The 13,617-nt window shown below is 45.0% G+C and overlaps 1 protein-coding gene across 1 annotated transcript in view; it reads right to left on the bottom strand.

Annotated features, from left to right (window-relative positions):
• Window positions 1–4,111: 4,111 nt before the first annotated feature.
• Window positions 4,112–13,617, bottom strand: part of LOC125459170 (uncharacterized) — an 83,022-nt gene continuing 73,516 nt past the window's right edge. Inside the window, exon 11 of the mRNA XM_048545206.2 lies at window positions 4,112–4,393. Within this exon, the coding sequence (XP_048401163.2) occupies window positions 4,210–4,393 (184 nt within the window). The 3' untranslated portion in view covers window positions 4,112–4,209. The remainder of the gene's footprint in view (window positions 4,394–13,617) is intronic.

Raw genomic sequence — 13,617 nt, 5'->3', positions numbered from 1 at the left:
ACCTACCCTGATGACCTTTCATCATAGCCCCCTACCTTGCTTAACGAGAATCTATCTACCTCTGTTCTAAAAATATTCATGAACTCAGTTCCTGCTATCCTTTCAGCAAGAGGGTTTCAAAGACTCATGACCATCTGGGAGAATTTCTTTTTGAATCATCTCTGTTTGAAATGTGTAACTCCTGATTTTTTTAGGCTGGGACCTCCTAGTTCTAGGCTTTCCCATAGGAAAAAAGAAATCTTCACATCAACCCTGTCATGACCCTTTAGGAGTTTATATGCTTCAATTAAGTCACCTTTTACTCTTCAGAACTCGGAACTGTCATGACCATAAGACTATAAGACCATAAGACATAGGAGTGGAAGTAAGGCCATTCAGCCCATCGAATTCATCCACCATTTAAATGATGGCTGATGGGCATTTCAACTCCACTTCCCTGCACTCTCCCCATAGCCCTTGATTCCTTGTGAGATCAAGAATTTGTCTATCTCTGCCTTGAAGTCATCTAACATCCCGGCCTCCACTGCACTCCGTGGCAATGAATTCCACAAGCCCACCACCCTCTGGCTGAAGAAATGTCTCCTCATTTCCGTTTTAAATTTACCCCCTCTAATTCTAAGGCTGTGCCCACGGGTCCTAGTCTTCCCGCCTAACGGAAACAATTTCCCAGCGTCCACCCTTTCTAAGCCATACATTATCTTGTAAGTTTCTATTAGATCTCCCCTCAACCTTCTAAACTCTAATGAGTACAATCCCAGGATCCTTAGCCGTTCATCAAATGTTAAACCTACCATTCCAGGGATCATCCATGTGAGTCTCCGCTGGACACGCTCCAGGGCCAGTATGTCCTTCCTGAGGCGTGGGGCCCAAAATTGGACACAGTATTCTAAATGGGGCCTAACTAGAGCTTTACAAAGTCTCAGAAGCACATCGCTGCTTTTCTATTCCAACCTTTTTGAGATAAAAGACAACATTACATTCGCTTTCTTAATTATGGACTCTACCTGCAAGTTAACTTTTAGACAATACTGGACCAACACTCCCAGATCCCTTTGTACTTCTGCTTTATGAATTTTCTCAGCATTTAGAAAATATTCCATGCCTGTATCCTTTTTTCCAAACTGCAAAGACCAGTGTTTGCTTTTGGTCATCATGAAGTGCCAGAAATAGAGAAAAAATAATGTCGCAAACAGTTTGAATGTAACCTCTTTCTGAGATCCAAATTTTCAGCAGAAGTTCTTGGAAGGGTAAGCTCTGCTTAGGCCAGAGATTAGCGCCCTACAACGTTGAGAGCTGGAAGTGTACAACAGCTGGTATAAACAAGACCCTCCTGCTGACTGATAAACTCAGCGTAACCTCCTACGCCTCGCACACAGCACTGAGTTCCCCAGTCTCCTGTAAGGTACAAGAGAAGCAGAAAGTATTAGGACAATACTTGGGAAATTGCTCTGTGATCCCAGAAGGCATACCCAGGAGGCCAGTGCAATCCAGATGTTCCCTGGGTCCTGGCTATCAGGCAACTTACTTTTCATTACTTGAAATGCCCTTGTTGGCTGAGAAATTTTGTTCTGCTGTCCTTTCATAGGATTGTAAATTATCCACATTTATTGATGCTCCATTCCAGAGATCAACAATATTTGTGAAAACAGATGTTTTCCTCACACCTAACCTATCTATTTGTTCATACATTTGTAGGCATGCACTGTAACGATCTCCAATTACCAAGCAAAAGGACAAAATCTGCTCTCTTGATCATTTTAGTCTCCTTCATTCAATCATCATTCCTCTATGGGCTTCTGTAATGATAATATTTCTGCTTCCGTGGAGCCTGCTTCTGATGAAAAGTAACTAATTAGAAACAAGAACCTTAGGCACACTGTTGTTAAAGTACTGAAACAGGTCAGGTAGGGGAGAACGTTTAATGCAGCCTACTAACACTGTTCGCCCTCTGAACTCCTACTCACTCACTCAGGACACTTTGTCATCTTTCCCCTACTGCACCTATTCAGTGCTGTCCCAGCTTCCTCCATCTCCCTCAAACTGTCCCTCAATCTCATTCCACAAGAAAATGACACACAATAAGGCTAAAGGAGTTCCCAGAATCCAGATTTAAGGGCAATGTGGGCCTAGGGGCCAGTACAGTGAGAAAGGTGAGGAACGAGAGGCGCTGAGACCCACATCAAGAGGGTCAGGCCACTGAATTTACATAAATCCTGATGGAATGGCTGGAATGAAGGAAAATTAAATCCCTACTGTTCTACATAGGATGACTGAATGGCTTAGCGTTTTAACCTCTTCCAATGAACCCTCCCAAAAACAGCAAGACTGCAGAACCATCAGGCTTCATGGGACAAATGGATGCCAAAGTTACACCAACATTAGCGCTTATGTATACTAGCCACGCCAACCACATTGCATGGACTGCAACTTTCAAGGCAGTGGCTCACCACCATCTTTTCAAGGGAAATTAAGGATGGGCAAAAGATTTTGTCCTAGCCAACAATGTCCACATCCTATGAATGAATGATACAGACAAAATTTCAACTTATAGCTGATCCATGTTATTTTTCTCAGAATGTGCTCAGGTTTTTGGATTCCAGTTTCAACTTATGTTCCCCTTTTGACTTCTAATTTTAAAAGTTAGATGTGAAATAATCCAGTACTTTAAAACTTCAATTAAAAACCAACTTTAATTTCACACATATACTCTCCATCCTCGATATTCACATATTCTGCGCAACCAATCATACATTCATAGAGCCATAGAGCTGTAGATCATGGAAACAAACTCTTCGGTCCAACTCGTCCTTGCTGGCCAGATATCCTAAATTAATCCATTCCAATTTGCCAACATTTGGTCCATGTGCCTCTAAGCCCTTCTAATGCATATACCCAAACAGATGCCTTTTTAATATTGTAATTGTACCAACCTGCACCATTTCCTCTATCAGCTCATTCCATACACGCACCACCCTCTGCATGAAAAAGTTGCCCCTTAGGTCCTTTTAAATCTTCCCCCTCTGACCTTAAAGTATCTCCACTGTAGGGAAAACGCCTTGTTTATTCACTCTATCAATGCCCCTCATGATTTTAAAAATCTCTATAATGTCACCCCTCAGCCTCCAACAGTGCAGGGAAAATAGCCCCAGCCTATTCGGCCTCCCCACATAGCGCAAACCCCCTAATCCTGACTGCATCCTTGTAAATATTTGCTGAATCCTTTTCACGACATTCTCCTTATAGCTGGAAGACCATTTGCAAGCAGTATTCCAAAAGTGGCCTAAACAATATGAAATAATCCAGTACAACTGCAACATGACCTCCCAACTTCTATACTCGAGGCACTGACCAATAAAGGCAAGCATACTAAATGCATTCTTCATTATCCTATCTACCTGTGATTCCACTTTCAAGGAACTATGGACCTGCACCCCAAAGTCTCTTTGTTCAGCAATACTCCCCAGGACCTTATCTTTAAGTTTATAAGTCCTGCCCCGATTTGTCTTTCCAAAATGTAACAACTCGCATTTATCTAAATTAAACTCTACTGCTAATCCTTGGCACATTGGCTCATCTGATCAAGGTTCTGTTTTACTCTGAGGTAACCTTCTTTGCTGTCCACTCCACCTCCAATTTTGTTGTCATCTCCAAACATACAAAATTCACTTGCTAAGCTCACATCCAGATCATTTTTATATGAGCCCTGCCATATGATTTCAATTGTGTCCTGCTGTGCCTCCATAGTGCTGTCAGCACTCTCTCTCTGTATTCTTTTCCCCAGCTTTTGCATATTCTTTGTATTAAGTCATGCCATGATTTATGTGATTGTCTCCTATTACCCATAGTGTGCCCTGCTGTATTTTCTGGATTGAGTCCTGTTATACTGTGCTGTTTCATGTTGCGTTCTTTGTCCTTTCATTTTCACTGAATTTATTTGTGTTCTGTCTTTTATTCCAAATCTGGTTCCTTACCCTCCATTCTATTGGTAGTATTTGGCCAATGTAAAAAAAAAGTTAGAAAATATTTGAGCTGCACCAGGTATCTAAGCGAAGGTTTATTGCAAACAATCAACAGAACTCAGTCATTAACATTCAGAGTGCCCTTGATGCATTGCTCGCTACTGGAGGTCAGTACACGTCAGGGTTCCAATCTGCAGGGGAAGCACCAGAGATCTCAAATTCTCTTGCTGTTGTTTGTTTGCAGTTAGACCTATTTATCACCGGAGAATTCACCAGTCAGCTCTTCGGAACGTCCAGGTCGGTGCACTGAGGGCACAGTGAAGCTACTCTTCTTGTCTTGTAACGAGAGGCTGGTTCCCTGGCTGAGATCTTGGACGCGGTCACATATATCACAAATCTTTCGAAAGATGTCCTCAGTGTCAGATTTTTTCGAACTTGTTGAGAAAAGGAGAAAGAGACAGATGAAATTCACGGATACCAGTAACCGAATCGAATAAAACGACAGAGTACTTTAATACAATTGCCGTTTTTTTATTTTCAGGGAGAAACTTTATTGTGGAACTGTCTGTATACTTTCTTCCATGGACCATATTGATACCAGGCCAAAAAATTATGAGGACAAGTTATCTCTTGAGTACAGAAGATTAAGGGATGACCCATTTGAAGATTTGATAAAGTAACTGAGGAGAAATTAAGCACCCTGGTGCTGGAAAAGTGACAGGAGCAGAAAAAGCAACAAAATCTTAAAATTAGGTCAGTCAGTGGTTGATATCAGGAGGCACGACCTCTCGCATTTGAAGTATGAAAATCTCTCTGTCAAAAATCTGTTGAGGAAAATCAACTTCACAACTGAGATAATACATATTTGTTGTATATTGAGGAATAGCTGGGTAAATGGAGCTGATGGACAACTCATCCAGGATTTAACTAAAAAGGGAAACAGGCTGTAATATTTGAATGGCCTATTCCTGTTACCATATCCCTATACCCAACGTCCATCCGTTTTAGTATTGTTTACACCCTAAGCTTTCTTTTCTTGTCCTAGTTCTGTTATCCTATAATCTCTCCCTTGTGCAGCACTCTCACTGAATTATAGCCAAAACTTGGTACACTATGCCCCTGCCTCAACTCACAAATTTATTTCCTTGGTGCTTTTCAGATGAACAGTGAGACAGAATGGTGGCTGTGTCTTTGGCTCCTAAATTTAACTTCCTCCATTTAATGGTGGAATATTAGCAGCAGAGAAAGTGTATGGATACTTCCATGGACTTGAATGTTCATGATTGAAAAAAAAACCCTTACTTAAAAGGGCCTCTTTTATCCCCCCATCCATATTGAAAGTAAACATGTGACTAGGTGTATTGAAATCTCTGGCTCCCAATTAGCAGAAAATCCGGGATATAGACATCAGTCACAGCTGAGTTGGTAATGCAAGAGTCCATCTGTTGGAACAGCCATGTCCAAATCTCACTCCAGAGACTGGAACACTAGGCTGGCACTTCAGGATTGCTATCATCTGGAAGGACAAGGGCAGCAGATACATGACGACACCACGACACACAAGTTCTACTCCAGGCCATTCACCAAGCTGAATTGGAAATATATCACCATTCCTTTACCGTCACTGGGCCAAAATCTGTAGCTCTATCCCTAATGTGCACCACACCACCAACTTCTCAAGGGCAATTAGGAATGGGCAATAGAAGCCGGCCCAGCGAGCGCCGACCATATTCCAAGAATGAATTAAAGATAAAGAAATACTGGACAAGCTCTGGTGTTGTTGCTTGGATGATTCAATTAACTGAATCTCTATCTGGTGTAAGTAAAAGATCTCAAAACGTTATTTCAAAGATTTCTCCCAAGTAAACCGTACAGTGTTGATCTCCTTTATCCAACATCCCATTAAAAAATTTATCTAGTCATTAGCGTACTTCTTTTTAGGTAAGACAGGGGCAATGGTAATTTCACTGGAATTGAGAGACCCAAGCTTATGTTTTAGGGTAAAGGGTTTAAGTACTCCCAATCCAATCCCATTTGCCAGCATTTGGCCCAATCCCTGTAAAGCTTTCCCATTATATACCCATCCCGATGCCTCTTAAATGTTGTAATTGTATCAGCCTCCACCACTTCCTCTGATAGCTCATTCCATACACGCACCACCCTCTGCATGAAAAACGTTGCCCCTCAGGTCCCTTTTAAATCTTTTCCCTCTCAGCTTGAACCTATGCCCTCTAGCTTTGGACACCCCCAACTGGGGAAAAAGACATTGTCTATTTACCTTATCCATGCTCGTCATGGTTTTATAAGCTTCTATAAGGTCATCCGTCAGCCTCCAACATTCTAGGGAGAATAGCCTCAGTCTATTCAGCCTCTCCCTATACCTCAAACCCTCCAACCCTGGCAACATCCTTGTAAATCTTTTCTGAAACCTTTCAAGTTTCACACCATCCTTCCTATAGCGGGGAAGACAGAATTGCACACAATATTCCAAAAGTGGTCTAATCAGCTGGTGGAATTAAAAGCTGTTCTCTGTCATGATGTCATGAAGCCATCATTAACCATTTTAAAAGCCCATCTGGTTCACTAACACACTATCAAGAAGGAACAATGTGGTTGACTCTATATTGTCCTCTGAAATACCCCTAGCAAACCATTCACTTCAAACTTGAGATTGGCAAGAAATCCTGGCCTTACATCTGATACCAACATTGCACGAGAAAATATATTTTAAGAAAACTTGCAAACTTGCAGTTTGGCTGTGACCTTTCCTGTATCACAGCACAAATAGATTTAATTGGTGACAAACCATTTTGAGACAATTTGAGAGCTTGAAACATAGTACACAAATGTGAGCAGAGATAATGGGAACTGCTGATGTTGGAGAATCCGAGATAACAAAGTGTGGAGCTGGATGAACACAGCACGCCAAGCAACATCTTAGGAGCACAAAAGCGGACGTTTCCGGAGTTCTTTTTTTAAGAGCCTGTCATCTTAAAGTACGGATTATTATGTATTATGCCAAGATTTGGGTAACCGGCAGAATTTGAGAGGGGCCTGAGTAATGTGGGCTGTAGGGTGATGTGTGGAAGAGAAGTTCAGCGAGGCCCATCTCTATGTCCTGTTCGTCTTTTATCATTTTCACAAGCGATGTGGCGAGATTCTCCCTAGGCAGCAGCAAGATGCCAATTGTCAGGATTGACCCTCATTAAATGCCTTGCCACGGCCACAACGCACTGCAGTCCCAGGGCATGATCCTTGGGCACCAGCCACGAGAACCCCTCCTCCACAGACCTGGCACCCGGCATTTGGCAACCCACCATGACTGCCGTGGTATTTCCAACTCACGGCTGGCAGTCTACTCTGAAAGTGTGCACCAACAAGTGGCACTTAACAGTGGCAATGTGGGCACAATGTAGGCACTTTGTGGGCAGTGTGGGGGGTCACCGACGAGACCAGACTGCATCTCAGGTCTGTGTGCACACTCTCACAACGTGAGCTTCCTTAACACCTACCTAAATACTCATTGCAACCCTGTCTTATCTTACTGTGTTAATTAGCTCACTCACAAAAGGTTACCTGCATTGGTCCCAGCATTTCTCAGTCAAGGTGGGGGGGCGGGGGGGGGGGGGGGGGCGCACACACATCTTATGAAATGACGTGCTATGGCAAGCTCAATTCTGCTCCCTGAGCAGTGAGTAGGCAGCTGTGTCTCAAAGTCTTTGGGGAGCGAAGAACAATAATCCTCACTGAAGCCCATGGAGGCATCCATCAGTCAGGGGCTCCCAGCACAGTAACGACAGACTCTGATCACTGTACATGGTCTTATTGGTCACGGCATCTGTGTCTCAGCTGTCCAGGACTGGGTCACGGTCCATTTTTTGCTTTGACTCCATGGTGGCAAGTCTTGGAATTAGGGCTAACATGATCAGAGAGGTCCATATGCACCAGTCGGGGGTCTAGGCTTGCCTTGTCTGAGGCTGTCCAGTTTTGTCAGTCGAGGAGGTTGTAGAAAATAAATGGGAATGAGGAGGTTGGGGCTAGGGATTCAAATTTGGCTCTTGGCATGGGAGTCAGCGTCTGCAGCTTGGTCTTCGGGACTTGGGTGTCTGCATGTTCTGGGCGAAGGCACAGCACAGTTGTGAGCGGCAGGATTTACAAGGACAGTATCATAGAAACCTCGGGGCAAACGAGACTTGGGGGGGTGGTGGGTGGTGAGGTCATCATACCCTAGCTTCAAAGGAGAGGTTGTGGAGTGGGGTGGGGGCAGATGACATCACCTCCTATGGGAGTGCTGGCTGGGAAAGGTAGATGGGTGTAGATGCATATGGACAGTTTGGGCAAGGACTTGGGGACCTGTGGGGTTAAAGGAAGTGGATGTAGATGTTTGAGGGCTTACACTATAGAAGGGAACAGCCAGAGCAGCGCTCAACTCCAAGTGCTCTCGAACTCAAATGTTTGCACTGGGAAAGAAAATATCTGTGACCGCAGTTAATGTCAATGGGATAATTCATTCAACCTGTGATGGATGGGGCTACAGTGAACCCTGATCATAGGATTTTTAAAAAGAAAGAACACAGATCCCCGGCTTTTGCAACGTACATCTCACAGCAGGCTAGCTGCAACTCCCTGGCCATCCAATAGCATTGACACTATCTGTGTGTTGAACTTCCTCGACCCAGCCACTGCTGGACAACTCCTTGACAGGCACACCTTTGTGCACAAAAGGAACCAAACATTATGGATTTTTAACAAGGAGGGACAAAAGTATGTCCGTGATCCAATGTCATGCTTATACATTGCTCTCCCTGCTTTCGAGTGGTACAGTCGGCTTTCAGTCCAGACCTCATTCACTGGATCTTGTCTGTGGCCATGGAGTGGTGCCAGATGGTGTAAAAACACATTCAGTGCTTACACAGAGAGTCTCACAACCACATGCAACCTCGAACATTTCCATTAAAACTGATAATGACGTGCAAACTTTTTTAACCCATAGCACCAAAGAGACCTCAATAGGCTTTTATCTTTTGTGCCATCCCACTGTGTCTTCATACATTCCCTGGGGAAATGGTGGGGATCCTGCTTTGATGTGGTTTGTTGATTCTGGATGATTGGTGGGTTGCCCCCATGGACTGGATGGAGCAGACACATCAAAAGTCTCCTTGGCAGCAAATAAATGAAGCCTTCTCAGCTTGAATTTCCTAATGGTCAGAGTGGGACAGGCAGGGTAGAGCTGGAGGACCTGGCCACCTCTGTGCTGTTCTGTTTGATAAGTGCCGAGGGGCCTGTGTGTAGCTCGTCCTCCAGGTAGGCACCCTCCCCCACTTCCCCACCCCTGGCACACCTGTCTCTTTATGAGGAAAGTGGAGTCAAGGTTCGCTGCCCTCCACCCAGAATACATGAAGCAATGAAATGCAGGTGTGTGCCCCTCTGCCTGGCTCTTCACCTCAGCCACCACAACGCCGACGAAGGCAGCCCAGATGGCTGCAGGATTTGTCGCACTGCTGCACCTTCTGGTCAACGAGGGCTGCTGCATCTCAGTTACCCGCTTGCCCCTGCTGACCCTTTGTGTGCATGTGCATGAAGTCCCTGATCGTGGACGCCATTGTTGTGGGTAGGTCATCGCAAGTTGCCTTTAATTCAGCTCCTTATTACAAAATCCCACAAACAATCAGGTGCCGAAACAATTAAACTTTATTGCCTGCAACAGCCAAAAGAAGATGCCTCAAGTCAGCAAGTTAAGCCTCACAACCCACTTTGAATATTGCCCGATTAATGGTGCAATTTAGTTTTGATTCCAACTAACAGTGTGTGTCTCTGAAAGTTTCCAGGGTTCAATCTGAACACAGTGTTATTCTTCAAAGTTCAGCTGCTGAATTATTCTGGTGTTTGATTCTGATACAGATTTTTGTCCTTCAGGTGATTATTGATGACTCTTTAAAGGCCTTTCATCCAAAGTACTGTAAGTCCACAGCTTGCCTTCTATCAGAAGTAGCTTCTCTGTTCCTTGTAACATTTAGCCTTAACGATCTGTTTGAAGACACAGCTTTCCTCTAGTAAGCTCCTTAAATTCTTCTGCGGGGCAATCCTTGTCCTTTGTGGTAATAAAGCTTTCCAACCAGGGGTCATGGCGGTTTTGCTCAACTCCGTCTTTTTCAAGACACGATTAATTGATTTCAAGCTCTTGGTGACAGCTTGTCTTTGTTCCTGAACAGTTTTATTCCAGGCAGAGTTATTCCTGCTGCATTCCCTCTGTAACGATTTATCTTTGGGTGTTCCCCACACCATGGGCTCCTGTCCTGCCTGATGCTGAGCACGTGCCTAGTCTCTGGTAGTCCTCTGAAAGCTAATGGCCTGAAAAGCGTTTCTCCCTCAGCTGGTTGTGGAGCTGCCACAGTGAGCCCTGCCACCGCATTGTGTACCCTCACTCTCCATGGCCTGGCTGTCAGCACCTGGGCTGTTCGGGGATCAGGAGGCAGCCTTGTCAATGCTCCCTCTGCTTCCAAACTCTCATCCTTGCAGATCAGGGATTAGGCTGCAGGTGAAACCTAGCATTTCTCTGCAGAGATCTAGTGGATCCCGCAAGACACAAGGGAGAGAAAAGGCATTGCAGCCAGTGGTGTGCATTGATTGAGACTGACGGTGGGGTTACTGTGAGAACTACACTTGAATGAAGAGCGGTGCTCACTGGGTTGGTGGGACGTGGATTTTTCTGCATCTTCACAGGTAGAACGACAGTCTTGTCCTGTCAGGGCCGGGATTCTCTCCTCATAGCAGGTGAGGACATGGACATTCCTCCACCTGCAAGGGCTCTCTGCTTTCTCCGGGCTGTCTTCTTGTGTAATGAGCAAAGCGGTAATCAGTGAGAAAACTTGGCATGGGGACGCTTGCAGATTAAAGGTGGTGAGGTGTACTGGAGGACTGAGGACGCTGTTCTGAGGGCATGTAGGTTTATTGGTATAGGGGGCTGAGAGGGCTGCGGAATGAGAGTCAGTGTGGAGCATGTGATGGTGAGAGTGGCAGAGCATGAGCCTTGGTAGGAACTGGGTGTGTAGAGGGGATAGAGTGAGTGTGAGTTCACAGAGAAAATGCTGTGTAACTTACTCCGGTCATTGACCTTTTGAAGGGACTGCAGGCCAGTCCTCCATACCCAAGAGACAGCACTGACATGGCTGGCAGGATCTGGAAGTGCCTGTTCTCTGAGAAGAACCTTTTCCTCAGGGCTAACTCGTCCAGCAGATCCAAGACCCTGTCTGAGAACCACAGAGCCATCTTCCCTTTCTACGACATGTTCCAACCCTTTTCTTCAAAATGCTGGGCAGCTTCAGGATGCCAGTGCTCATCCAGATACACAGTAGATTTCGAAAGATGGCCCAGTCACAAAGGATGCCAGTGTTCCAGCAGACATCCTCTGAGTGGCGGGCTGTCGTGGGAATGGTGATCAATATAATGGGGTGAAAATTGGATGTGAGAGGCACCAGGGGGGGGAGTAGGAAGGTCATGAGGCGAAAAGCACAGTGAGAAGTGAAACATCAGGCTTTGTGGCAATCTGCCCTCCAAATTACATGGCACATCTTGGGCTTTGCCAAAAAGAAACAGGATTCAGCCAAATGTGTCTCATCCTCTTACCAACTTCCTTGTACCTTCCCTTTTGAACCGTACTCCTTAATGGTGTGGAAGTCAATTAACCCGGGCCTATGGAAAGCTGTAATTTGCCTTTTCCAGTTGGCTGCAAACTATTTTTCAACATTCATGGCATTTAGCAGGGAGAAATCCATCTGTGCTCTGATGAATATCTTGGCATTAAACCGCCAACACACTTATCATTATGACTTGAGTAAAAGGTCAGAAAACGCTGCGGTAATTGTTCATCGGGCCTACTCACTTTATAAAGTGCAGGCACCATTCAACATCTGCAAAAGGGCAGGGGCATTGTAACTAAACATAGCTCCCATTCCTCCCAAATCTGCCATTCAACTCCCCCACCTTCCTGCCTTCTCTCCACTTAACAGTAACACCACAGATTGCCAAGTGCCACATCTTTGACGTAAATAAAGGATCGAATCAGATGTTAACATTTCTGAGTCTGTAAGTAGATCGCAATCCACCACCTTTCCAAGGTGATTAGATATCGGTCAAGAGACCTGCAGCTAGACTACTCCTAGACACTGGGCTGGCAATTATAATATTTGAATGAAATTGTCAGCTTCTGAGTTAAACTATGTTAAGGTTTAACTGTGGCCTACTAGGTTTCCCAGACCGAAGGAGACATGGTAGGCAAGTATGTAGCATGAAGGGAGGCAAGTAGACATTTGGAGAGAAGTGAAAAGCCTTTACAGCACTTCTGGTGGGCAAGGTAGAATGCCTTTCTTCTGTCCCTCTTCAGCTCCTCCTAAATAACTGTTTTGCCCATGTAAAAACTCTTGGGGTTTGCAATCAAATTCCTTCCCTACTTCTGTGGTCAACAATTAGACTTATCTGCTGTGGAAGCTTGCTCCAGAAAACTTGGCACCTGGCTGGAAGCCAAGCCTGTCAGTCTGGATGACTTCCTGGCAAGGAAACTTGGAATGTTCCCCAATAAAACTCTATGGGTGACAACGGAACTGAATATTAGGCTCACTGCATATGGGGTCAGTAACTACAATTTGATTGTTCTGTTTCCTTATCAACGTCCATAGAACATAGAACATAGAAAAGTACAGCACGGTCTAGGCCCTTTGGCCCACGTTGTTGTGCCGTGGAATAATCCTAATCCAAAAACAAAATAACCTAACCTACATTCCCTACAATTCACTGCTGTCCATGTGCATGTCCAGCAGTCGCTTAAATGTCACTAATGACTCTGCTTCCACGACTTCCACTGGCACAGTATTTCATGCGCTCACAACTCACTGGGTGAAGAATCTTCCTCTGACGACTCCTCTGTACCTTCCTCGTAACACCTTAAAACTATGACCCCTCGTGGCGTCAATCCTGCCCTAGGGAAAAGTCTCTGGCTATCGACTCTATCCATGCCTCTCATTACCTTGTACACCTCGATCAGGTCACCTCTCTTCCTCCTTCTCTCCAGAGAGAAAAGTCCGAGCTCAGTCAACCTCTCCTCGTAAAACAAGCCCTCCAGTCAGGCAGCATCCTGGTAAACCTCCTTTGCACCCTTTCCAAAGCCTCCACATCTTTCCTATAATAGGGCAACCAGAACTGGACACAATATTCCAAGTGTGGTCTCACCAGGGTTTTGCAGAGCTGCAGCATAACCTTGCGGCTCTTAAACCTGATCCCCCTGTTAATGAAAGCCAAAACACCATATGCTTTCTTAACAACCTTATCCACTTGGGTGGCAACTTTGAGGGAGCTATGCACTTGAACACCAAGATCCCGCTGTTCCTCCATACTGCCGAGAATCCTGCCTTTAATCCTATATTCAGCTTTTAAGTCTGACCTTCCAAAATGTATCACTTCGCATTTATCCAGGTTGAACTCCATCTGCCATTTCTCAGCCCAGCTCTGCATTCTGTCAATGTCTCGCTGAAGCCTGCAGTAGCCCTCGATACTGTCAATGGCACCTCCAACGTTTGTGTCATCAGCAAACATACTAACCCACCCCTCAACCTCCTCATCCAAGTCATTTATAAAAACTACAAAGAGCAGAGGCCCAAGAACA

Source organism: Stegostoma tigrinum, chromosome 17, assembly GCF_030684315.1.
Source record: "Stegostoma tigrinum isolate sSteTig4 chromosome 17, sSteTig4.hap1, whole genome shotgun sequence".
NCBI lineage: Eukaryota > Metazoa > Chordata > Chondrichthyes > Orectolobiformes > Stegostomatidae > Stegostoma > Stegostoma tigrinum.
This window is presented reverse-complemented; position numbering and strand designations above follow the sequence as displayed.